The sequence below is a fragment of the Saccopteryx leptura genome, chromosome 1 (genome assembly GCF_036850995.1).
Source record: "Saccopteryx leptura isolate mSacLep1 chromosome 1, mSacLep1_pri_phased_curated, whole genome shotgun sequence".
Classification (NCBI taxonomy): Eukaryota; Metazoa; Chordata; class Mammalia; order Chiroptera; family Emballonuridae; genus Saccopteryx; species Saccopteryx leptura.
The window spans coordinates 284,492,184-284,518,287 of NC_089503.1; the positions used below are offsets into that span (position 1 = coordinate 284,492,184).

At 37.3% G+C, this 26,104-nt stretch overlaps 1 protein-coding gene across 4 annotated transcripts in view; it reads left to right on the plus strand.

The window, feature by feature from the left end:
- The window catches only part of EPS8 (EGFR pathway substrate 8, signaling adaptor), a 187,910-nt gene that overhangs the window by 117,978 nt on the left and 43,828 nt on the right, over positions 1-26,104 (plus strand). For all 4 annotated transcript variants that reach the window (XM_066355174.1, XM_066355190.1, XM_066355166.1 and 1 more), the window contains 9 exons: positions 7,008-7,075; positions 10,147-10,308; positions 12,382-12,531; positions 15,379-15,461; positions 16,018-16,154; positions 19,372-19,445; positions 21,466-21,592; positions 23,062-23,150; positions 23,529-23,603. In XM_066355174.1, coding sequence (XP_066211271.1) covers positions 7,008-7,075; positions 10,147-10,308; positions 12,382-12,531; positions 15,379-15,461; positions 16,018-16,154; positions 19,372-19,445; positions 21,466-21,592; positions 23,062-23,150; positions 23,529-23,603 — 965 coding nt within the window. The remainder of the gene's footprint in view (positions 1-7,007; positions 7,076-10,146; positions 10,309-12,381; positions 12,532-15,378; positions 15,462-16,017; positions 16,155-19,371; positions 19,446-21,465; positions 21,593-23,061; positions 23,151-23,528; positions 23,604-26,104) is intronic.

Consider the following 26,104-nt stretch of genomic DNA (forward strand, 5'->3'; position numbering starts at 1 on the left):
AGGGAGGGTGATCGGTGTGCACGCTAACTTGTGTACTTTGATGTGCTCACAGGCTATATCCCTTACCTTTATAACAAGTTCAGAATCTTTTCACTTTTGAATATTTGGGTCTGCTTCTTTCATGTTATTGGGTCCCAAGCCTGTCACTTTTCCCTGTTGTTAACTTGCCTGCTTCTAGTATTGCTTCTGATATGTAAGGGCTCAGAAATTAGATTGAAACTTCTGTTAGTAAATAGATTCTGCGTGAGGAATTAAGGATCTTTCTCATTACAGCCTATACATTCAAACATACGATTTTTAGTGTATAGACATTGTGACATCTCAATCTGTCATTCAGAGAACTAATTTAAATGTGTAATCTTTACTGTGTTCTGATTAGCTGAACTTCTTAGGAAAGTAACTTCCCTTTAAATTAGTTATTGCTGAATTTGGAATGACCATTTACCATTAGTAATTAGCTGTTTAAAGTCATATTCATCCTAGCTCCAGAAAAACTCATGTTTCAGAATAACCAATTAATAATACTTTGTTGTCTTTACCAATCTTTATAGTAACTTTGAGATTATATTGTTGGAGCCAAGTACTAATGGATAAAAAGGATGGACAGGCGCTCTCTCAAGCCTCACTTATTACCCTTAAGGTTTGAACATTTTTGTGATGTTAACAAGTAGGAAAATACATTTGTGTTTTTCCTGCTATTTTTCTTCTCAGGGAGCTACAGATAAGAACTGAGTATAAGTAAACTATGAACTGCACAATTTCTGAATAATGGGCTTGACTATAAACTTCACTGTATTTGTACACAGTATTTAACTCACCTTTCTCAGAACAAAATTCCTGAATATACCACTGTTTATAACAGATATCTACCCCACAGATATGTATCTCTCTTTCTCCTTGTGTCCCTCTCATTCTCCTGATCTTCGTTGTGAGAGAGTCTAATTGTCATAACTGAAGCCCAAGCAATCTCTTGCACAATACGTGGCACTGGAGAGTTAAAATCCATTTCTCTTTTCTCTATACTCATTATTTACAATATGTATTGTACGTGGAGAAAACAGTTAAAAAAATTTTTTTTTCTTTTTTTACAGAGTCAGAGAGAGAGTCAGAGAGAGGGATAGATAGGGACAGACAGGAACGGAGAGAGATGAGAAGCATCAATCATCAGTTTTTCGTTGCGACACCTTAGTTGTTCATTGATTGCTTTTTCATATGTGCCTTGACCGCAGGCCTTCAGCAGACTGAGTAACCCCTTGCTCAAGCCAGCGAGCTTGGGTCCAAGCTGGTGAGCCTTTGCTCAAGCTGGAGACCTCCGGGTCTCGAACTTGGGTCCTTTGCATCCCAGTCCGATGCTCTATCCACTGCGCCACTGCCTGGTCAGGCAATATATTTCTTTTTCTTTTTTTTCTTTTTTTTTGTATTTTTCTGAAGCTGGAAATGGGGAGAAACAGTCAGACAGACTCCTGCATACGCCCGACCGGGATCCACCCGGCACGCCCACCAGGGGGCGATGCTCTGCCCACCAGGGGGCGATGCTCTGCCTCTCCGGGGCTTCGCTCCCAGAGCCATTCTAGCGCCTGGGGCAGTGGCCAAGGAGCCATCCCCAGTGCCCGAGCCATCTTTGCTCCAATGGAGCCTTGGCTGCGGGAGGGGAAGAGAGAGACAGAGAGGAAGGAGAGGGGGTGGAGAAGCAAATGGGTGCTTCTCCTGTGTGCCCTGGCCGGGAATCGAACCCGAGTTCCCCGCACGCCAGGCCGACGCTCTACCGCTGAGCCAACCAGCCAGGGCCGCAATATATTTCTTAAACAAATATTTTTTTTGAAATTCTTAAGAAAACTGGCCCTGAATTTTTTATTTTTAGGAAGTTGTGCAATGATACAGTCACAGTTCAGCGTCACAGAGAGGGCCAGAGCCTGCGTCTCAGAGGGATAGTCTGGTAATTTTCCCAACTCATCTGAAAATTCTGAAGCTTCTTTTCTCCTCATGGAATAGGCTATTTTAACAATTTGTTGAACAGGCAAGTAAAATTCTGAAATAATGTAGTTTTGTAAAATTGAACTTGCTTTTAACAGCAGTATCTTGGTTCAGATGCTGATTTGTCAAACTGCAATTGTAGTAACCTAGATAATGAGAGCCTTTCATTCCTATTCAGCACTCCTTCCCGATTCCCACAAGCATCTCTCCTTCATGGGAGTGATTCCCTAAGAGGGTGGGAAAGGACTTCTCTTTCTCTGGTGGTTGAAAGGGTTTTTTTGTTTTTTTTGTTTGTTTGTTTGTTTTTGTGGCAGAGACAGAGAGAGTCAGAGAGAGGGACAGATACGGACAGACAGAAAGGGAGAGAGATGAGAAGCATCAAATCTTCGTTGCAGCACCTTAGTTGTTCATTGATTGCTTTCTCATATGTGCCTTGACCGTGGGGCTACAGCAGACCGAGTAACCCCTTGCTTGAGCCAGCGACCTTGGGTCCAAGCTGGTGAGCTTTGCTCAAACCAGATGAGCCCACGCTCAAGCTGGCGACCTTGGGGTCTTGAACCTGGGTTCTCCACATCCCAGTTCAATGCTCTTTCCACTGCGCTACTGCCTGGTCCGGCTGGTTGAAAGTTTTTTAATGAAAAGTAATATGAGCTGTAGACCCCTGTCTTATTTAAAGAGAGAAATACTCAGCAGCTGCTTTCTGAGAGAGAAAGCAGCCTCATGTTAATTTTCCCCTTTTTTAATTACCAAATCCTTACTTTCTAAGCAATTCTTTATTTTTTTTCCAGAGAAAAATATATAAAGTAAACATATTCTGACTATTAGCTGTTTCAGATCTACAGCAATACAGGCAAAAGGAAATTAAGTTAAAATACTGAGATTTGCATATTGTAGATATCATTGTATTAATTGAAAAGTTAAATGAGACCTAATTTTTTTATTAAGACTTAATTTTTTTTGAGCAGTTTCAGGTTTACAAAAAAATTATGGGGAAGATACAGAGATTTCTCGTATATCCCCTTGCATATGAATAGCCTCTTCCACCATCAACATTCCCCCACCTGAGTGGTATATATGTTATAATTAATGAACCTACATTGATGTATATCATAATCACCCAAAGTCCATTGAAAACTAAATTAATGTTTCTGATCTGGAAGTTGAATATCAATTTTTGTGGCAGCCTATCAACTCAATAATGTTAAAATATGTAAAGAATTTTCATCCTTGGTTACTGAATTCACCTAAGTTCATGTTTTTGAGTCTGTATATTCTGGTCCAGTGGATAAAAGCTATTAGGAAGAATAGTAAAACATAACCTGTGGTACTATAATCAAGTAATCTGGTTCTGATTGATTCAGAGAGAGAGGAAGAGAAACAGAAGCCAAGATTGCTCTTTTATTGGGAGCTGAGCATCTTATAACACTAGAAACCCAAAACTCTACTGCCCAATTCATTGTTACTATGTAATACATTACTGGACTATTATGTACACTATTAATTTGGAAAGAAAACTTTTCTATTTAAAGAAGTATGATATCGTAGATGTATTGGCATTTGCACTGGTTCTACAGCAGTGGTTTTCAACTCTGGCTGTACATAAAAATTGCCTGGGGGCTTTTATAAACCCTGTGCCCAGACTAATTACATTAGAACCACTAGACAGTGGCACCTTGGCAGTATTTTTTAAAGTTTATTTCAATGTGAAGCCAAGGTTGAACATCTTTTTTTTTTTTACCCATTGATTTGAGGAAGAGAGAGAGCGAGGAAAGAAGGGAGGGAAGGAGGGAAGGACAGGAGGGAGGACGGGAGGGAGGAAGGGAGGGAGGGAGGGAGGGAGGAAGGGAGGGAGGGAGGGAGGACGGATGAGAGGGAGGGAGGGAAGGAGGGAGGGAGGGAGGGAGGGAGGGAGGAAGGAAGGAGGGAGGGAGGGAGGGAGGGAGGGAGGGAGGGAGGGAGGGAGGGAGGAAGGAAGGAAGGAAGGAAGGAAGGAAGGAAGGAAGGAAGGAAGGAAGGAAGGAAGGAAGGAAGGAAGGAAGGAAGGAGCATCAACTCGTTGTTCCATTTAGTTGTGTACTCATTGGTTGCTTTTCCTATGTGCCCTGACCAGTGATCAAACCCATGACCTCAGTGCACTGGGACGACGCTCTATCCACTGCACCACCAGGCCAGGGCCCAGGATTGAGCATCTTTGTTAGAGAAAGTAGTCAACATCATTAGAGGCTTTATCTTGAGTATTATCGAGACTTTATTTAGGATTTTTACACTATTTTAAAGCTTTTGGTAAGATAACTTAAGAGCATAACTGCTATTTAAAACTATACTTGAGAGTACATATGATTCTCATAAAAAAGATGCACTAATGGCCTTTTAAAAGTTTTCTTTCAAAATTTTCTATTAAAACGTTCAACCTTCATTTATTCATTGACTTAAATCACTGGAACTACTTGTTTATTTTTTAATCTGTTTTATGGCATATCTACATTTTTAGGATGCTTTTCTCATTTTATTGTATAACATCAGAGAGAGAGCAGTGGATTCTGAGTCTGGAATATTGAAATGCCACCATGTCTTTTAGGCAATCTGAGTGTTCAGTTAGCATTATACTAATTACAGATACGGTCAAATAATCGGTGTCTTCTATTTCTGTAAAGAATATCTCTGTAGGATTGAGAAACTGTGTTAGGAAATTTGGGGGGGGATTCTTACTACGTCATAATGAGAATATTTATTTACAAAAAATATAGTAGTTTTGACCTTCAATTATTTGCTTATCACTTATCTAAAAGACTCAGATTTGAACATCTCAGAGCTGCCATATTATAACTAAATACCCTGGCAACCATTGCCATTTCTTTTGCTATCCTCAGGTCACACCAAAGGGAATAGAACTTTCTTAATGTTCTAAGTCTACCATAGAGAATTGTCTTAGAAGTTGATGAACCAGTGTTTCTGAAATAGTGATTATTTCTAAAAGTACTTTTGTTAGATATATCCCTGAGTTATATATTGTTTTTCAAAATTTATAATGGTTTCTCCAACAATGGTTATCCATTTGTTAATATCTCACATTGGTTAATTCTTAACTAACAGTGAGAAAAAAATCATACTTGTTCATTTTTTAAAATATGTACAATGTAGTCATGTAAGTGAAGGTTTATGTTTTTGTCATATTGGAACAGAAAATTTAAGGTGAAACCAGGTCTTTCTTTTTGATTACATTATTTTGGTAGGAACAGATGGATCATACTTCTTCAGGTCATCATCCAAACAAAAAAAGAAAGGTAGAAGATAATGAATTTTGTAGTGTGTGTGTTTTTATTAAGTAACTTTAATGCTGCAAAAGCAAAAATAGAATATATTGGAATAATATCAGAGTGATGTAATATAAGGCATGCATATATTTTTATCTCAGTTTTAAGGTAAATATAAATGAAACAATAATTCCTTTTATATGCATTATGAAACAAAAATATATTGACATTCTTAGTTAAATGTGTTACCATTCTGAGTTTGTATAGGTACTTTATATCTTCGTACTTGATTTGCTTTTATGTTTGGCACAACTTTGAACTGTTGCATGAAGAGGTAAAGGTTTCTATATTAACTGAAAGAACATGTTTTTATTTCAAAAAATTTGTTGTTAGGAAAGCTAAGGACCATGTGTGCGCAAGCGCTGGCACACGTGTATGTTTGTGGAGTGACTCTTAGTACTGGAGGGTCTTGTAGTTTGATCTTTTTTTTTTGTATTTTTTCTGAAGCTAGAAATGGGGAGAGACAGTTAGACAGACTCCCGCATGCGCCGGACCGGGATCCACCCGGCACGCCCACCAGGGGGCGATGCTCTGCCGCGACCAGAGCCACTCTAGCGCCTGGGGCAGAGGCCAAGGAGCCATCCCCAGCGCCCGGGCCAATTTTGCTCCAATGGAGCCTTGGCTACGGGAGGGGAAGAGAGAGACAGAGAGGAAGGAGAGGGGGAGGGGTGGAGAAGCAGATGGGCGCTTCTCCTGTGTGCCCTGGCCGAGAATCGAACCCGGGACTTTTACACGCCAGGCCGACGCTCTACCACTGAGCCAACCGGCCAGGGCAAAGTTTGATCATTTTTAATCCTTTTATTTTACAATAACGGTGGAAGGCCCAGAGTTAACTGTCTTACCCAAACTTAGTCTCCTGCTCAGTGAAAGATCCAAGGCTAGAGTTTATCAGTTAAGTGACAGTGCCCACTTAGAGTTTATCATTGCATTCTGCTTAGAAGAAGTAGGCTTCTCTTAATTTACAAATAAGCAACTTGCTTGTTTAGAAAGAACAAATGCAAAATGTTACCTCCACATATTTTATATTTTATTTTGGTTTTGCAGCATTTTACAAAAGAAAATTAAAGGTTTGTTTTGCTTTTAAAATAGTTTGGTGCAGTAACTTTCTACGTACCTTCCTTATTCTTTTTTCTGACAGCTTATATTTACAAGTCTGAGTATCATTCTTGTGTTCTATAGACATGTGAAAATTATTATAGTTTAAAGGCAATCAGTATGACTGAATCATGGTTTCAATCTCCTCTAACACTCTCCATAGTTTGGATATTGTAAAAGGAGATGTTTCTTGCAGTGCCTATTATTTTAATAGTCTAACTCATATAATACAGTATCTATGACAGTATTTATAATTCTAACTTGTTCTCAGTGTACTAAAAGATGAAATTTATAAGCCAGTTTTTATCCTTTTTCTAAATCATAGGTCCCGGATTAATAAAACCTTTAGACAAAATAACTTTTTTCCTTATAACTATAATATTCTTGTTAACCTTTGGGATTGTGAAATTTTATATTAGGTCAAATTGTACATTTCATTTAAGCTTTCTGGTAGTTTTTTTTTAAGTGAATAATGAGTGTTTTCAGAGACACAACACAATGGTGACTTGTCTTATACTGTATTTACATGTGAGATGGACTAATTTTAGAGATGACCACAAGACCCTGACGTAAAACTTCAGCTCATTGATGGGTAAATAATGTCTTTTTAAACTTCTCTTTCAGAACAAAGGAAGAATTATGCACGTGACAGTATCAGCAGCGTGTCAGATATATCCCAGTACCGTGTTGAAGTAAGATGCTTTAACATTTGCTAAAATTTAGAATGGCTCTTGAAGGGTTCACTTTACCACCAATAAAATTGTTTATTTTTTATTATTAATTTTAATGGGGTGACATTAATAAATCAGGATACATATGTTCAGAGAAAACATCTCCAGGTTATTTTGACATTTAATTATGTTGCATACCCATCACCCAAAGTCAAACTGTCTTCCATCACCTTCTATCTGGTTTTCTTTGTGCCTTTCCCCACCCCACCCCCACCCCCCGTAACCACCACACTTTTGTCCATGTCTCTTAGTCTCATTTTTATGCCCCATCTATGTATGGAATCATATAAATCTTAATTTTTTCTGATTTATTTATTTCACTCAGTATAATGTTATCAAGATCCATCTATGTTGTTGTAAATGATCCAATGTCATCATTTCTTATGGCCGAGTAGTATTCCATAGTATATATGTACCACATCTTCTTTATCCAGTCATCTATTGAAGGGCTTTTGGTTGTTTCCATGTCTTGGCCACTGTGAACAATGCTGCAATGAACATGGGGCTGCGTGTGTCTTTATGTACCAATGTTTTTGAGTTTTGGGGGTATATACCCAGTAGAGGGATTCCTGGGTCATATGGTAGTTCTATTTTTAGTTTTTTTGAGGAACAACCATACTTTCTTCCATAATGTTTGTACTACTTTACATTCCCACCAACAGTGGATGAGGGTTCCTTTTTCTCCACAGCCTCTCCAACACTTGCTATTACCTGTCTTGTTGATAATAGCTAATCTAACAGGTGTGAGGTGGTATCTTATTGCAGTTTTTATTAGCATTTTTCTCATAGCTAATGAAGATGAGCATCTTTTCATATATCTGTTGGCCATCTGTATTTCTTCCTGGGAGAAGTGTCTGTTCATGTCCTCTTCCATTTTTTTATTGGATTGTTTGTTTGTTTGTTGTTGAGTTTTATGAGTTTTTGTATATTTTGGATATTAGGCCCTTATCTGAGCTGTTGTTTGAAAATATCATTTCCCATTTAGTTGACTGTCTGTTTTGTTGTCAGTTTCTCTTGCTGAGCAAAAGCTTCTTAGTCTGATGTAGTCCCATTCATTTATCTTTGCCTTCACTTCCCTTGCCTTTGGAAGGGAAGTCAAATTCATAATTGTTTTTATTTCATTCCTATGATGTATTATTCTATATTGTGTTAACCTTTTTCTTTTTGATTTTTGGAAAACAGATGTTAAATATGAAAGTATTTTGTTGGTCTGGGTTCTATTTTCATAGAGAGTAATTAAAATAACTACTCATTTTTCACTGTCAGCCTTATTTCTGTTAAAGACCAGTCAAAAGCTCCTGTTTTTTATTAGAACATTTTCTTTGAATTAAGCCTTTGATAGTTTCGGTGAGTTGTTTTATTTTTAGTTTTGTATTGTCATTATTGGATCTATTTAAGCAGTGTTTTAAAAATGTATTCATTCCTTTGTTGTTATCTTTTAAGATATTTGCTCTTAATTAGAATCTAGATGTCCTTTCTTATAATAGGAAATATTTAAGTAGGAAAGCAGTTTTATTTTTTTAAATCGAGGTTACATTGGTCATGGACATCTGTATATACTACAACGTGCTCACTACCAAAAGTCTATTTTCTTTTTGCCACCATATATCTCAACCTCCCCCCCAACCCCTGACCCTCTGGTTACCGCCAACCTGTTGCCTATATGAGTCTTGTTTTCTTTTTTGTTTTATATCCTACATGTGATTGAAAACATACCATTTTTGTCCTTTTCTGGCTGATTTATTTCATTGAGCATAATATCCTCAGGGTTCATTCATGTTGCAATGTCAGTATTTCATCTTTTTTTAATGACGGTGTAGTATTGGTTATATATATCCAGTAGTGTATATATGTATATGTGTATATGTATGTGTGTGTATACATGCACACATACATTCTCTCTCTCTGTATACACACACACATATAATTTGAGGAAATCAGTTATATGTTTCCATATTTTGGCTATTATAAATAATGCTGCAGTAAACATAGGGGTACACGTACCTTTTGAATTAGTGTTTTTATATCTTCAGATAAACACCCAGAAGTAAAACAGCTGGGTCATATTTTAGTTTTATTCTTAAGTTTTTGAGGAGCCTCCATACTGTTTTACATAGTGGCTGTGCCAAATTTTAATCCCACTCCCACGACATTGTACGATGGGGAAGTGTGATAATTTTTAAATTGCTCTTATTTTCAGTTTTTTACCTTTTTCAAGCTTGCTTAATTAAATGGTTTTAGGAGAGTAAAAAGTTTGACAGTTGTTGCAGACTAGACTTGCTGTTGCTGCTCTCAGTTACCTGTGTAGAGCAGTGGTCCCCAACCCCCAGGCCGCGGACCGGTACCAGTCCTTGGGCCATTTGGTACCTGTCTGCAGAGAAAGAATAACTTACCTTATTTCCGTTTTATTTATATTTAAGTCTGAATGATGTTTTATTTTTAAGAAATGACCAGATTCCCTCTGTTACATCTGTCTAAGACTCACTCTTGATGCTTGTCTCGTAAGTTCGACAATTATATTTAAAGATACCACAGTTTTTACGCCGGTCGCATAATTTTATTTTGTGCATTTATCCGTCCCACCCTAAAGGCTGTTCTGTGAAAATATATTCTGACATTAAACCAGTCCGTGGCCCAAAAAAGGTTGGGGACCACTGGTGTAGACTTTTCAAACTGCTGGGTAGATTACCCATTGTTGTTCAGCTTTCCAATCACGGCAGTGGAATAAAAGGGGGGAGGTTCAGAGAATGTTAGTTAAGCTGTTTAGAATTTGTTTTTATCACATGTTTATGTGGTTTAGGATCACTCAGTATTAAACACATTAGTTATTTTATGATTCAAGGTATCATTTCCTCAATTCAGCAAAACCTGCTTGACTTTATTTCAGTAAGGTAACCGTGAAATGCTAGAGCAACCTGGCCCTCACCTCTTTGCTAGTTGACTTCACTAAAGTTAACTTTGTTCTCTTTTGAAAAATGTGTACTAAGAGACGGTGTATGTTACAAATATTTTTTCTTTTTGCCAATCATAAGCACTTGACTACCTTTGTTCTGGATCGGAAAGATGCTATGATAACTGTTGATGATGGAATAAGGAAGCTGAAATTGCTTGATGCCAAGGGCAAAGTGTGGACTCAAGATATGATTCTTCAAGTGGATGACCGAGCCGTGAGCCTGATTGATTTAGAATCAAAGGCAAGTCTGTAAAATTTATACTTTTTATTTTTTTATTTTTTTGTATTTTTCTGAAGTTGGAAACGGGAGTAAGTCAGACAGACTCCCGCATGCGCCCCACCGGGATCCACCCGGCATGCCCATTAGGGGGCAATGCTCTGCCCATCTGGGGCATCGCTCTGCTGCAACCAGAGCCATTCTAGCGCCTGAGGCAGAGGCCACGGAGCCATCCTCAGCGCCTGTGCCAACTTTGCTCCAATGGAGCCTTGGCTGTGGGAGGGGAAGAGAGAGACAGAGAGGAAGGAAAGGGAGAGGGGTGGAGAAGCAGATGGGCGCTTCTCCTGTGTGCCCTGGCCGGGAATCGAACCTGGGACTCCTGCACGCCAGGCCGACGCTCTACCACTGAGCCAACCGGCCAGAGTTATACTTTTTATTTTTAAGAAAGTTCCACAAATATTTATATTTATAATTAGATCTGATTGTTGGCAAATGAGTGAATGATCAAATAAAATATTTTTGTCAATTTTTTTTTTTAAAAATACTGTATATACATTATATGTAGAAAATCAGTTTTTAAGCTAGAGATAGAGACTTTTTTTAACCACACATGCTAGATGGAAGAACGGAGGGAATAAAATACTGAAATAAAGCCCCAGTAGGGCATAGTACTCTATGACAGAAATCAGTTACGTGCTAGGCCGAGCTGTATGCCCGTAAATGAGGGAATCGGGAAGGAAGGAGTTGTGTGTGGGAACATCTCATCAGCTCTGTGGGAAGCACCTCTTTTTCACATGAGCACTGGCAGGTACGATGCTGGAGCTCTTAAAAGAGGACTTTCTGAGCCCTGACATCTACTAACATTTGAGCTCCTGAGGTAAAGAAAATAAGTATTGTAATCACATTATTTGATAAAATTTGCTCTTTCATCTCATCCATTGTGTAGTCTCATCCACATGTGCTATAGAAGAGCAACTGAGTGCTTCCCTGATCCTCGTGGCTTCAAGTAATTACAGAGAAAGGATGTTATTTAATTTGCTTTAAGAAAAAAAGAAAATGTATTATCTCTGTGGTATGGCTTAGAAATAACATTCTGTTTTAACGGAATCAGCTTTTCTTGTTTCACCTCTGCTGGACCTCAGGCATTAGGAGTTAAACTAAATTTGTGGTGTGATGAATATCTGTAGGTGTCCATAATACAAGCTGTTGGTTTTTATGTTCCAGTTACCAGGGATATTGTATTTTATGTATTTAAAAGAAAAATCATGATTTCTCCTCTCAATCATATCATGACACCACTCAAAATTTATGTAAAGCCTTTGTGTAAGGATAAACACCTTAAATATCTCATTAAGTACAGAATTCTAATTGTGAGCAGAAAGTTTATTTTAAGAAGTACTGTGATTATTCTAATCTGTTGGTATTTTATTTGTAGGATTCTTTATAGGTTATAGAGTATCCACTTTTGTATCACCAAATACCTTAATGATTTTGGAGAATTTCTTACAGAGATCCTATGACCCTGCTCTTTTACATTTTTTGGCTTGATTCTGTCTATATAGCAAATTTTTGCTTTTAAGAGATTCACTTAAATAGAAAATGTATAAATGATATATTATTCTTAGCCTAACATTTGTATATACATATGTATATGTCTATATGTACACATATTTGTATATATGACTATACAGTGTTCAAGTAAAAAAAATCTGACATTCATAGCCAGAGGGAAAAGAATACCATGTGAGATGGTGAATAATTTTGGAAAGAGCCCTCAGTTTACTTTTTTTGCTGTTAAAGGCGTTGTTATCTCAACCTCATAATCAGAGGAAATCAGTAATGCTAAATTCAATATTTATTAAGAACGTAACTGCATTTCTCTGCTAATTATCTCTATTTTTGTTGCTCTTTCTCCCATCTACCATCTAGCCCAGCCTTGTACCTATTTATCCTCCATGTCTACAAGTGTTTACTAGTATTCATTGTCAATATGATTTGTACACCTTAAAAATTATTTGTACAATGCCCAGAGCTCTTTGTGGAATTGATTTTATATATAGAGTAAAAAGTAAGGCTAATTATATTTTTACTTTATAGAATGAACTGGAGAACTTCCCTTTAGGCACAATCCAGCACTGCCAAGCTGTGATGCACTCCTGTAACTATGATTCCGTCCTTGCCCTGGTGTGCAAGGAGCCAACTCAGAACAAGCCCGATCTGCATCTTTTCCAGTGTGATGAAATTAAGGTAAAAGAAGGGTGAACTTTCTTTCCCTTTAAGCAGATGTTCTGGCAGCTTTTAAATTATTTGCCTCAATCATGTGGCTAATAGGAACCAGATTTTTAGTTTCTTAGAATTTTGAAAGGAAAACAAATCCCTTAGTGTCTTCCTTAGGGTTTTCAGGCCAAGTAAATAAAGAGGAGACAGAATGGTATTAACAAAATCAGATGCAGTCTGTTTATTTAAGAAAGTGTCGATAATATATTAAATTTTTTATTTAATGACTTGGACTTATAATTAAAAATTGATTTTGCAGAAATCATGCTTCATGGGCAACAAATAATCACGCAATATTATTTTATTCTATACCAGTCACAAAGCTGGGTTTATTGGAGCACTTAGAGATTTTTCAGGATATTGATTTAAAGTTCACCATTTAATTATGTGAATAATTAACTTGAATAATCACTCAATATTTGTAATTTCTTAAGTGATAATGTGAAAATGGTTGAGCAAGTTACCAGTAAAAACATGCTATATCCTGAAGGTTTGTGTTTTGAAGTACACCATAATTTTTAAGCGATTATAATTTGTGATGCTTTATTGGACATTAAGTTTCTTTCAACCTTGAATATCTTTATTTCATGAGTTGATTTCTCTAAAAGGGAAATCATGTTGGGTTTAGTTGGTTGTGTTTTACAAAAGTAGTGATGTATCACTGAATATTATAAAATATACAGGTAATTTTTACCTTATAAAGAAATACTGGGAGATTAGCAGAAAGTGTCACTTGATCTTCTCTGTATTTCTTTGACTTTAAAATTGGATAAGATAAATTAAGACTGACTGTAAATAGTATATTTAATAATTTTATTCTTTTTTCAATTTATGTCATAGATGACTTTATAGAAATCTTACTTGAAAAGAACTATGGCACTTAGGTAATTTGTATATGAAATGTTTCACCAGGTTTTTGTGTAGTGCCTTTTGAAAGTTATAAAGTATATTAAGAATTTTGCAAGTTTAGATTTAAATCAGTAAATATTAAAGTGAATATTTAACTTTGAAGAAATAGTGAAAGTTAAACATTTTAAAAACAGGGGACTAAGCTAAAAGACATTTGAAATCTGGGATTTGCTTCATTATCCCCCAAATCCCTTTGGAACCTTATTAATTTTTTGGATTTCAATTTTGAGAATAAAGGGCTTGCTTGATTTGATAGGGGACAGTGATATTGATGGGTTCAAAACTGATTTACTGAATACTGTTTCATCCTCATTAAAAACTCAAGTATCACTCTGTGTAACTTTATGCATTTACTCATTGATGCCATATTTCACACCTGAGACTTTTTTCTAGCCCTATTGAAAATATAAATATACAGGGTTCCTCAAGATAGGACGACACAGTTTCGTTCTTATGACAATGACGTAACCTTAATTTTGATGTAAGTCGAAACACACCGTAGCCTAACACAAATGGTACACTTGCGGTTTTAACAGTGTCGTAGGGAATGCACTGGGGATGCTAGCTTCTCACTCCTATACCGCATTACTGCATATTCTTTTGCTGCGTGCAAACTAGTTCCCCACATAGTCTGTATGTATGACGCTAACGGTCAACGGTGTAAGCCGAAACATTCACGTCTCAATTTTTAAAAGTTTTTATGGAAGCATCATAAACTCAAAATGTCATATGTCGAGACTTGTAACCTGAGGACCCCCCTGTAATGAAATATGCTGTGGTTTCTTTTACATGGATCACCTTTCAATGTCACTTTTGACTTTTAAAGTTTATTTTGGCATTTTTACAATGTTCCTGCCCACATTGGTAGTAAAATGTTTCTTAGACATACGCCCCCAATAGCAGGGTTCAAGGTTTCTAGGCATCTTCAGTTTTAATCTCCCAAATAACAGAAAGCCTTTGACAGGATGTGTGTAGTAGCGTCTCCCTGAAATTAGGATGTTCTTATGGAAATAATACTGGGCTGGGTTGCATTAGCCCTCTCATTTAACTGGCAATGTGACCTTGACCAGGCTATCATGAGTATCCCTTAGTTTCCTTAATTATAAAATGAGAACAGATAAGATAATCTTTTTGTCCTTTCAGCTCTAAAATTTTATGACTTCCTGTCCTTATGGTAAAAGAATATATATAGAGAAAAAACATAATTGCAGAGAACAAGGTGGAACAAAAAACAGATGACTGCATCTCATCAAGAATATTATTTGTAATATTAATCATTGGCTATAAAGAAACTTCAGTTAAACAAAATAAACCTCTTTTCTGCTAATCGCACATCGATTCCCAAGAAAACTGAATCAAATGTTCTTGTGGGAAGAGTTGTTTAGAGAATGTTAATTTTTTACCTGAAATGACAAAATAAAGTACTTATGTAAGAGGTTGCAACCTAGTATTGGGGTCCCTTCCATGATTATAGTGGCTTTATTCTGCACTGAAAGTAGCTCTGCCTGGACCGATGGATTTGTTTCAGTGGGTACACGGGTGCCCAGTGGATCCTGAGGAGGAGAAAGGGAGGGAATCCACCCTCCATACGTGTGCCTGTCTTGAAGAAGACACATTTACCTAGTGCCATTTTCAGCATTTGATTATATTTTTAGCATATGCAAATCCTTTTTCTATTTGACTTTCTAAGAGGAGAGTAGAATCAGATTAAACAATATTTTAAAATTCTTGTTATTATAAACTTTAGCATCAAAAAATGTTTTGAAAGCACATTAAAAAATTTTTTTTTTCTTTTGCATCAAGACACTTATAGATTCAGACAGGGAACATAATCTCCTTTTCTGTTTTAACCTACATATCAAGATAAGAAAATCTATAACCTCCAAGCTAACTTGTCTTTCGTCACAGGCAAACCTAATTACTGAAGATATCGAAAGTGCAATCAGCGACAGCAAAGGAGGGAAACAGAAGAGGCGGCCCGATGCCCTCAGGTAAAAACAATGAAAGAAATTAAAGGGTAGTTTTGTTTTCCCTCTAAATATTTGTAAAAATTACTTTCCGTGAAGAAGTAGTTTACAGTTACTACCTGTAGTCTCTCAGGTTAACGTGTGTGTGTGTGTATGTGTGCACGTGTGCGCATGCATGTGTGTGCGTGCATGCGTGCACCATTTCTCTCCACGTTCCTGGTCTTTCTCTGACAAGGCTCTGCCTCCTGTGTTGTCATAGAGTCATGCAGGATAAGTGGTGTTTCAAGGGAAGGTGGTCTAAGGGAATACAAGTAAATATTAGGAGTAGAGTTGGTTCACAGCCTTTCTGTATCGCAGGAGACCCAGAAACTGATTAAACCTAGTTTTCAGATGATTTTAAATTTTTTGTGTTTCTCCTACATGTATAAATATATGTAGTAAGGAATAGTTAGGAAACCCTTACTTCTCTACTGTTTGACATAGTTCTTCATGAGGTTGGAGAACTAATACCGTAAACTGAGAGAATTGATGTAATGGAAATAGAGATGGTAAAAATTCAATTTGTTTTCATTGTTCTTAGGATGATTTCCAAAGCAGACCCTGGTATTCCACCTCCACCCAGAGCACCTGCCCCTGTGCCCCCTGGGACTGTTACACAGGTGGATGTTAGAAGTCGGGTGGCAGCCTGGTCCGCATGGGCAGCTGACCAAGGGGACTGTAAGTATTTTAGAAATCAATACTTAATGAACATTTTACTTAGGATTGTGACGTAGTTCTTGCTTTCAAATTCTGGTGCTAATTTCGGAGCTGAAGCTTGAGGTTAGCTTTAAAAATTTAAATCTTAGATAAATGAAAGGTAAGCTTAAACACTGTAAGATTATTGTGTATGAGTTCAGACCAATCATTTAATAAATACGGTCGTGAAAAATAGAGTCTTTTTTTTCCCGGTGTAATCAAAGGTAGGAAGTTTGAGTTGACTAACAATAGGATGGGAATAGCATATATATGAAACAAAAAACTCTGAGGTTTTTCTAATTTAAGATCATACTTCAAATTCTTTCCATTATTATTATCTTATCATTGTTTTCTTTTGGACAAATTAGTTGTCACAAGGAAAGGATGTCAGGTTGGTGGTAAGACAGTAGAAAAGGGGTAAGAGGCATCCTCCATCTGGCTAACCTTGTCAGATGAGCCCTTTGTGTGCACTGTTATTTTAACTTGACAGTCTTTATGTAGAAACATAATCGTAAGCATAGAACTTAGTATAGTTTTTTATATGTCAGATTGCTTTACCAAATCTGTAATTTCTGTGATTGGAAAATACCTTAAAATATGCTTGGTTTAATCTCTTGATTTTAAGGTTGAATAAATTGTAACCCAGAAAGTTTGAATTTGATGAGGAATAGAGCCTCACTCTTAGGTCTCCTAGTTCAGCGAGACTTCTTAAAATACTTATCCTCTATTGAATAAAGAATTATTCATACAGGAAACCCAGCAGTGTAGTTAAACAATAGAGCTTGATTGCCCAAATGAGTGACATTGGACTGTACTTTCAGTCTAGTGAGTCAGGAGTTGGGCTTGGGAGCAAGACTGGAATCTGAGTGACCTTGGACAGTTTATCTACCTGTGTTTCTACCTCACAGATAATAAATGGCAATAATAACTCATGGGTTGTTGTGAATCCGAAAGCAAATAATGTTTATAACAGTACCTGATACGGGATAGCAAGCATAATTTGTGGTGGTTCTCTCTCTCTCTCTTTATTTTTTTAAACAAATTGAGATCATTTTAATTCTGAAATGGTTTCCATTTAATTTAAATTTCTCATATCCTTTAAATTATTATCAGAGGTTTACACGTAAGCCCAGCTACCAAACAGATGAAGGAAAGACATTTTTGAAACATTTTTCAAAACTAAAGGAACAGAATTATTACTTATTTTAACTTTATAGCAGTTCCTATTTTTAAGAGTTATATAAATTTATATTATTCCACGTTGTCTATAAATTTTGTTTGCAAATAGTTAGGGGTTTATATTGTTCTCTACTTCTTGAGTAGTTATGGTATTTTTGTTGCTGTTGTTTTCGTGGAGGAATAAACTTGGAAAAACATCTGTAAAACCTAATATAATTTACAACAAAGAGAATATTTACCCCCAGGGTTCTTGGCTCTCATTAGATTTTGTCTAAATTACTCTGTGCAACCTCATCTGTGTAAGGCAAGGTTTTCAGAATTAATATACCACTAAACCAAACAGTCCACAATACTTATCACGTGAGGTTCTGTCTGGATCCAGGCCAGCTTTAGTTGGAAAGATCCCCCAAAGGGGTATCTTTTTGGTCCCTCTGAAGGCTCTGGCTGACTCAGGCTGAACAGCTCCTTTGAATCCTTGAGCTACCTCTACCTGGACAGCCAAAAGTAATCTGTAGAATGTGACAATGGCGGTGGAGTTGCTAGTCATGCCCCAGACTCTGAGAAAGTCTGAGACGTATCACATCTGCTCCTTACCTCAGCCTCTCATCCCACCCCACCTCATCTTACCTTACCACACCACACCACACCATACCACACCACACCACACCACACCACACCACACCACACCACACACCACACCACACCACACCACACCACACCACACACCACACACCACACACCACACCACACACCACACACCACACCACACACCACACCACACACTACACCACACCACACCCCACCCCACACCACACCACACCACACACCACACCACACACCACACCACACCACACCACACATAACACCACACATCACACACCACACACCACACCACACATCACACCACACACCACACCACACCACACACCACACCACACCACACCACACCAATCTGGGAGTTCCTAAAAGTCATATTTCGAGTTCAGCTTGCTGCTTTCTGTAGTATATACTATACCCAAGATAATATTGACCTACAGGTAAAATAGCAGTTAACAGGCAAGATTTTGTACATATATATTCTAATTATCTTAAACTACGTAATAGCCACTAATAAAGATTCATAAGACTTAGGGTTTTCTTTCCATTTATGGTGAATGTCAGGTGTAAAATAGACATAGCAATACAGCATTTTCAGTTTTTTTACAGTTCTCTATATTGAACATCATGAGTCATAATTATGTATCAAGAGGTGTGTTTCCATTAGTGATGACACATTTTTCCTGTTCCATACATAGTTTTTTGGGGTTTTTTTTTTTTTCATTTTATCTGTAGTGAAATAGTTTATCTACTGTGAAATACAAGTACTGTATCTGTGTTTAGTGGTAGATTTAATCTGTTCATACCAGGAAGGAGTTTATGATAATGACCTCATGGTTAACACCCTGCTTTAACCAGATCAGCTAACTTAACATCTTAAATGCTCTTAAGACATTTATTCTTCAATTTCCAAATTTGTCAATATTTATACTTTTTAAAGTATATGGCTTAAAATCAATGAGCCCAACATTGTAAATTTTAAGTTTAATGACAACAAGAACTTTAAGAAACTCTTTACTATTAGAACCCTCAAAGCTTATTGTAATCACAGTGTTGAAATATGTAAAAATTAGAAGCTTCATTGCATTAGAATTAACTGACTACCATTCACAAATTACAGAGTGCTCTTTTAGGGTTGGTTTTATAGGCAGCTGACATAGGGAAGAGGGAGACAAAAGGGGAACTACAGGGTACATCCACATGAAGGTGGAAAGTAAGTACTTCAGCTCTTTCAGGCGCTTCTGTTAGTGGCGGCTAGGAGGCACACCATAGTCGATGAGCAGAGTTTTGGTTTTGTATCCCGTGGAGGTGTTCCCTTTTGCAATGGCACTCTTTTCTAGCCTGTTTTCTATCCAATCTTTGAGTAGCTATATTTGTATTACTTAAGCAACAGGTTGAAAGTGTTCTGATTCTTGTTTTTTAGTTGAGAAGCTAAGGCAGTACCATGGGCATGAAGAAACACCCGAGATGATGGCAGCCCGGATTGACAGAGACGTGGTATGTACAGCGTTCTCCTTAGGTCATCAGCTTTATTTTAAAAGAGGAAACATTATTTACAGAGAAAATGAAGTTGATTTAATAAAGATGTTTTGTGGAAATTATATTTTCTCTGTCTAGTAGTATGCCCTTTGAATTTTTGTTTTCTAAATTAAGTGAGAGGCAGAGATAGATTCCTGCATGCACCCAACCTGGATCCACCGTGCAAGCCCCCTACCAGGTGATACTCTGCCTGTTTGGGCTGGTGCTCTGTTTTTTTTGGCAACCAAGCTATTTTAGCACCTGAGGTGAGGCCATGGAGCCATCCTCAGCACCTGGGGTTAACTTTGCTCGAACCATTCAGCCATGGCTGTGGGAGAGGAATAGAGAGAGATAGAGATAGAGACGGGGGAGGGGAAGGGGTGGAGAAGCAGATGGTCGCTTCTTCTGTGTGCCCTGACTGGGAATCAAACCCGGGACTTCCACATGCTAAGCCAATGCTCTACTCCTGAGCCAACCGGCCAAGGCCTGAATTTTTTTTCTTAATGATTTTTGCCTTTATGACAATATTGAACTAATATACTTTATGCAAAACTTTAATTAGTGATAGAAGAATTTAACATATTAACTAGTTTGCAAAGGAATTTGAACAGAATTTTCAATTTTAAGGCATTTTTTCTTTTTTATAGTTTGTAATTCATAATTGAAATATTTTAAGATATGTCTTACTGACATTTATTTAAAATATTTTATAATGCCTAAAGATAAAGTTAAGTGGCATTTTAAGGATGGAGATGTAAATTTTAATTTTTGTAAAGGATAAGGCTTTATTTATTTTTATTCCTCTATAGTAAATCTACTTGCTGAATGACAATGCCCTGAGATGTAATCACAAAATATATTAGTACAATTATTTTTTATACTATACTCATGTTTAATTTGGAAACAGACTTAGAGGAATTTGAAGTTTGGAGTTTAATTTTATATTACACACTGATTATGCTTTAAATGTTCATTTAATCCTAGTTTCTAGTTTTTAGAAAAATGTCGAATTTCACACATATTAGAGAAAGTCAACTAAGACTTAGAGTATATGAGATAATCAAAATTAATTTGATGATCCTGAAAGCACAGTTCATCATTACCTTTATTTTACCATGTAGAAACTCTTCTTAATGCCTATTATTGTAGATGACCTATCTCTTTATTAGGCAATCACAACATACCTTTAATTTCATAAATCAATATTGTTGGTGCTTTATTGGAACACTTAATAGAAAAACAAAAATGCTCAGTACTTTTCTAATGAAATATTTTTATGTTTTAATTTTTTTATTCAGTGAGAGGAGGGAGGGGAGGCAGAGAAAGACTCCCACATGCGCCCTGACCAGGATCCACCCAGCAAGTCCACTAGGGAGCTATGCGCTGCCCATCTTGGGCATTGTTCTGTTGCTCAGCAACCCAGCTCTTTGTAGCGCCTGAGGCAAGGCCATAGAGCCATCCTCAGCACCCAGGGCCAACTTGCTCTAATTGAGCCATGGCTGCAGGAGGGGAAGAGAGAGAGATAGATAGAGGGAGAAAAATGAGGGGGGGTGGGGTGGAGAAGCAGATGGGTGCTTCTCCTGTGTGCCTTGACCAGGAATTGAAACTGGGACATTCACATGCTGGGCCAGTGCTCTACCACTGAGCCAACTGGCTGGAGCCATGAAATGCTTCTTAGAATTATTTTCCCCTAATTTTATGTGGCAGAACACTATGAGATAATTAGAATAATTGAAAATAATTCTGATCTGAATATACATTGTAGATACTTTCTTGGTGGCACTTTAAACAGAGCAAAATAAAAATAAAGAAAAATGTAAATATCAGACTTTGGCTACAAGTCTATTTAGTTCAATTCTTAAAATTAGAAAACTTGAAATATGCATGTAGAAAGTATTTTTCTTCCTTTTTTATTAACTTTCTGACTTTTTTTTTACTGTATATAGCCAAAGCAAAAATAACTTTGTTTTATATTTAATTCTGTAATTTCTAATTTCAGCAAATCTTAAACCACATTTTGGATGACATTGAATTTTTTATCACAAAACTCCAAAAAGCAGCTGAAGCATTTTCTGAGCTTTCTAAAAGGAAGAAAACTAAGAAGAGTAAAAGGAAAGGACCAGGAGGTAAGTTTGATACTCTCTATCTTCTCAAGATTACTCTGAACCCAGTGGCAGGCCGTTTCTGCCCTGTGAACTGCCTAGCAAAACTCTATTGTGAATCAAGGTCTCTTTTCCAGTTTTGGGAAAGCACCAGAGATTTAGGCAGAGACGAAGACGGGCCCAGGGAACAGTCCATTTTCGTTCCTAGTTGGCTAACTTTAAAGAAAGCCTCTAGGATACTTTACCTCAATCACAGAGATCTGAGATTCAGGTAGAGGCTATGTGTTTTTAGTGATTATAAAGTTAATGTCTGTTAAAGAAAGTCATACCTTTATTTTTCTCATATTTGGTTTGTTTTATTGTAAATATAGAACCTCATTATTTTGTTAAATGTCTACATCATAAGCATATGAGCTGTAGAGTTGTCTTCCAGATGTGTATATCTGGATATACCTCACCTTTATATATTCTGAAATTAAGTATTATTGCTTCCTAATATTTCAAACTTAGTGCTTCTTTTTGAAGGGTATACTATGCTCATGGTCACTGAGTTTTGAAACCATAGTTCTTCTATGACTCCATTCTCTAGTTTGTAGCCAACATTGACTTAACCTTTCAATGTTTCTTTTATTCAGCTGTTTTCCTTTTTATTGTCATACCAGAATGTGTTTCAAGCTAGCATCAATTTTTTTGCCCAGCTTTCTAAGCAGTTTTCAAGCCGCCTGTCTTATTATGTGAGGATGGTTGTCTTAAAGCTCTGGGGCAGTCACTTCATTCTACTGCTAAAAGGCATGTTAATTCCTGTTCTGTTGCATAAGTCCACTCTTCACTCACCCTGCCCATCAAGGTCATCCTCAGTCTACCCTTAATGTACTTTTCCATTCTCATGTTTCTTTGCTTTAATGTTGTTATTTTATGTACGCGCAGTTTCCTTTTTTCATGTTTTTGCTTATGCTGTTTTTATGCATAACTTAACTGACTGCCCTGGAACAAACTTTCAGATCCCATCTTTAAAACTGCTTTTCCCATGAAATATCTTTTAGGTACATATTCCTCTATCTCCCAACCAGGTGCAGTGCCTTTCTAGTTTGTACATCTTTTTGTACATCTCAGTTGGTCTATCTTTGTTACTTATCTAATTCATATCTTCTCTTAGATTTTAACGCCCTTGAGAATAGGGTTGGTAACTTACACATTTTTATAGTCTTCACAATGATAAGCACAATGACTGGCATTTAGAATGACGACAATATATATTTATGGAATGAAATGAAGGCTTGGTACCTAAAGGTAGAGGAATCCATTTCAAATATTGGATCATCTTAATTTGTTACAGTCAGAGTATGAGATGTAGTCGAGTAACTGGGGAGCCTGTTACCTGGTGTGATCATCAAATTTTACAGACATACATGTGGTTTTCTTTAAACTTTTTTTAATATATATTTTTTTGGCAATTGGTTCTCATCTACCCCTCCTCCTACTTATTTCTTTAGAGGGTGTTTTAACACTGCGGGCAAAACCTCCTCCTCCTGATGAATTTATTGATTGTTTTCAAAAGTTTAAGCATGCATTTAACCTTCTGGTAAGTCAAATCTATTTATATGTAATGAAAAGAAACAAATGAAAGAGATCAATGTCTAGCCAGGATGATCCTGATTAAATTAAGAGAGAAAGTTGTTCTTGTAAATTTTTTTGTATGTATGTTATTATTTACCTTTAATTAAGACAACATAATAAATCATGTATATCTGAGAGACTTGAGCAACAAAGAAATACTTCTTTTTTTAAAAAAAAACTTAGTTTTCCTAATCTGACTTACCCATGCTAATAAATATACTGAAAGTGAATCTAGAAGTAAAGAAATTTTCATGTGAGTCTATTTTGGACATTTTTTTTTAATGTCTGCCTTTTGTTCAATTATACCATAGTAATATGTTTATCTACTTTCTTAATATTACAGGCCAAATTGAAGTCTCATATTCAGAATCCTAGTGCTGCAGATTTGGTTCATTTTTTATTTACTCCATTAAATATGGTAAGATTTTATTAATTTAAGAAAGTAATCATCTTAGTATGTTTTTAACCCCATGTGTCTGTTTAGATTATTTCTTGCCTTGCCATTTGTATAAACACTGAGAATGTGAAATTTGAGAGTTTAAAAGAACCTTAGAAATTATATATTTCGAACACCTTACTTTGTATCTGAGGAAACTGATGTTTCTGATAGAGCTAGGGAAAAGCAAAGAAATAAAAATTTATTGGATACTAATGTTTCAGTTGGTATCAGTGTAGTATACATGGCTTGACTGATAGAGAAGTTTTTCTCTTTCTCACAGCAGGGGCTAGGCATGCGGAGTCCGGAGCTGGATAGATGGCTCTGCTCCAGGATAGTATTCAGAGACCCAGATTTTTTCCATTGAGGTGTTCCTCCATTCCCTGAGCTGTCTCTGATCCAGTCATCTGTTCATTTACTTATTTATTCAACAAATATTTGACAGCCTGCTATGTGCTTGGCATTATTAGTAGCTCACTAGGAGCAAAACAGACATAAATTCTTTCTTTCTCATATTTTAGAATGGAAAAACAAACAGTAACCTGAATAAATTCATAACTAATACAGTTCACTAAAAATAAATGCTATGAGATAAAATACATCAGGGAAGGTGAACAAGGGAGTGTTTCAGGTGTATGTGTATATGTTACAATTTTTGAATAGGGTTGGTTAAAGGAAAAGGCACTGAAAAGGTGTCATTTGAGGCAACAAAGTAAGGAATGAATCATGTGGGTTTCTGCGAAAGAAAATTCCAGACAAAGAACAGCTAAAGTAATGTTCTTAGATGACAACATGCAAATCAGGTTCTTGGAATAAATAGGTATTGTGACTTGAACAGAGTAAGGGAGGAAATCGCAATTAGAAGAAAACGAGGTTGGCAAATTAACAGATAAGACATACTTTGCTGATCCTTATAGGTGATTGTGAAACCTTTGACACTTTTTTGGGGGAAAAAAGGCTGCAATATTTAGAAATTTGGGGAAAGAAGAGACTGAGGTGACTATTAAAATAATCCAAATGAGAGATTATGGTGTTTGGCCCAGTAACATTGGAGGTGATGGGAAGTCAGTTTCTGGTTCTCAAGCATAGAAGTAACAAGATTTGCTGGTAGATTAGATGTGCTGTACAAGAGCCAAGGATATCACCAAAGGTTTTGGCCTTATGGACTGATTATTATTATTATTTTTTTATAAAGCTGGAAATGGGGAGAGACAGTCAGACAGACTCCCGCATGCGCCCGACCGGGATCCACCCGGCACGCCCACCAGGGGGCGATGCTCTGCCCCTCCGGGGCGTCGCTCTGTCGCAACCAGAGCCACTCTAGCGTCTGGGGCAGAGGCCAAGGAGCCATTCCCAGCGCCTGGGCCATCTTTGCTCCAATGGAGCCTCGCTGTGGGAGGGGAAGAGAGAGACAGAGAGGAAGGAGAGGGGGAGGGGTGGAGAAGCAGATGGGCGCTTCTCCTGTGTGCCCTGGCCAGGAATTGAACCCGAGACCCCTTGCACGCCAGCCCGACGCTCTACCACTGAGCCAACCGGCCAGGGCTCTTATGGACTGATTATTAACTGAGATGGTGAAGATGGATTATAGATATTGATCGATTTACGACCTATGCAATTTACGACCATTCAACTTCATGACCACAATCACTAGCCACAACTGCTCCATGTCTGGTGGTGCAAACGTTGTCCAGCTGGGTGTATGACAGTGCGGACCAGCTCCCGGCACTACCATCTCCGCGTGCACCATTTCAACTGTTATCCCAGACTTGGTACAGCAATTTGTGTTTTGTGTCTTGGATAATTTTCATCAAACCCCTCCCAAGATGTCTACCAAGGGGAAATTGTCTTTGTCTATGCCTCAGCCTGCCAAGAAGGAAAGAAAGCCATCGATCTCAACACGAAAATGAGCATGGGCTCATCCGACTTGAGCATGGGTTCACCAGCTTGAGGCAGGGGCGCTGGCTTGAGTATGGGATCATAGACATGACCCCATGGTTGCTGGTTTGAGCCCAAGGTCACTGGCTTGAGCAAGGGGCCACTTGCTCTGCTGTAACCCCCTGGTCAAGGCACATACGAGAAAGCAATCAATGAACAAGTACGAAGAAAGAAAGAAAGTGAATGTGATCGCACATGTTTATGAAAAATCCAACTCCGGTAACCCCAACTGCTGCCTCAGATGATGACATCAACGATCCGTAGCCAAGCTCCAGCGGCCAATGAAATGTTTCATACATGTTTATATATTTTGATATGTTTTGCAATTCGGAAAATGTTTCCTATGGTATTTTTTAAACTTGTATTTTTTGTATGCACCTGTATTTTGTAATGTTGTATGTTTAGCAAGTATTAAACCATTTGTACTGGTAATGCAGTGTTTTAGTTAAACCTGATGAATGTAAAAATAAGAAACAAAATGGTGTAGAGATGATAGAAATAGCATAAAATGAACAAAGAAAATTATGATATATAATAATAATGAAAGA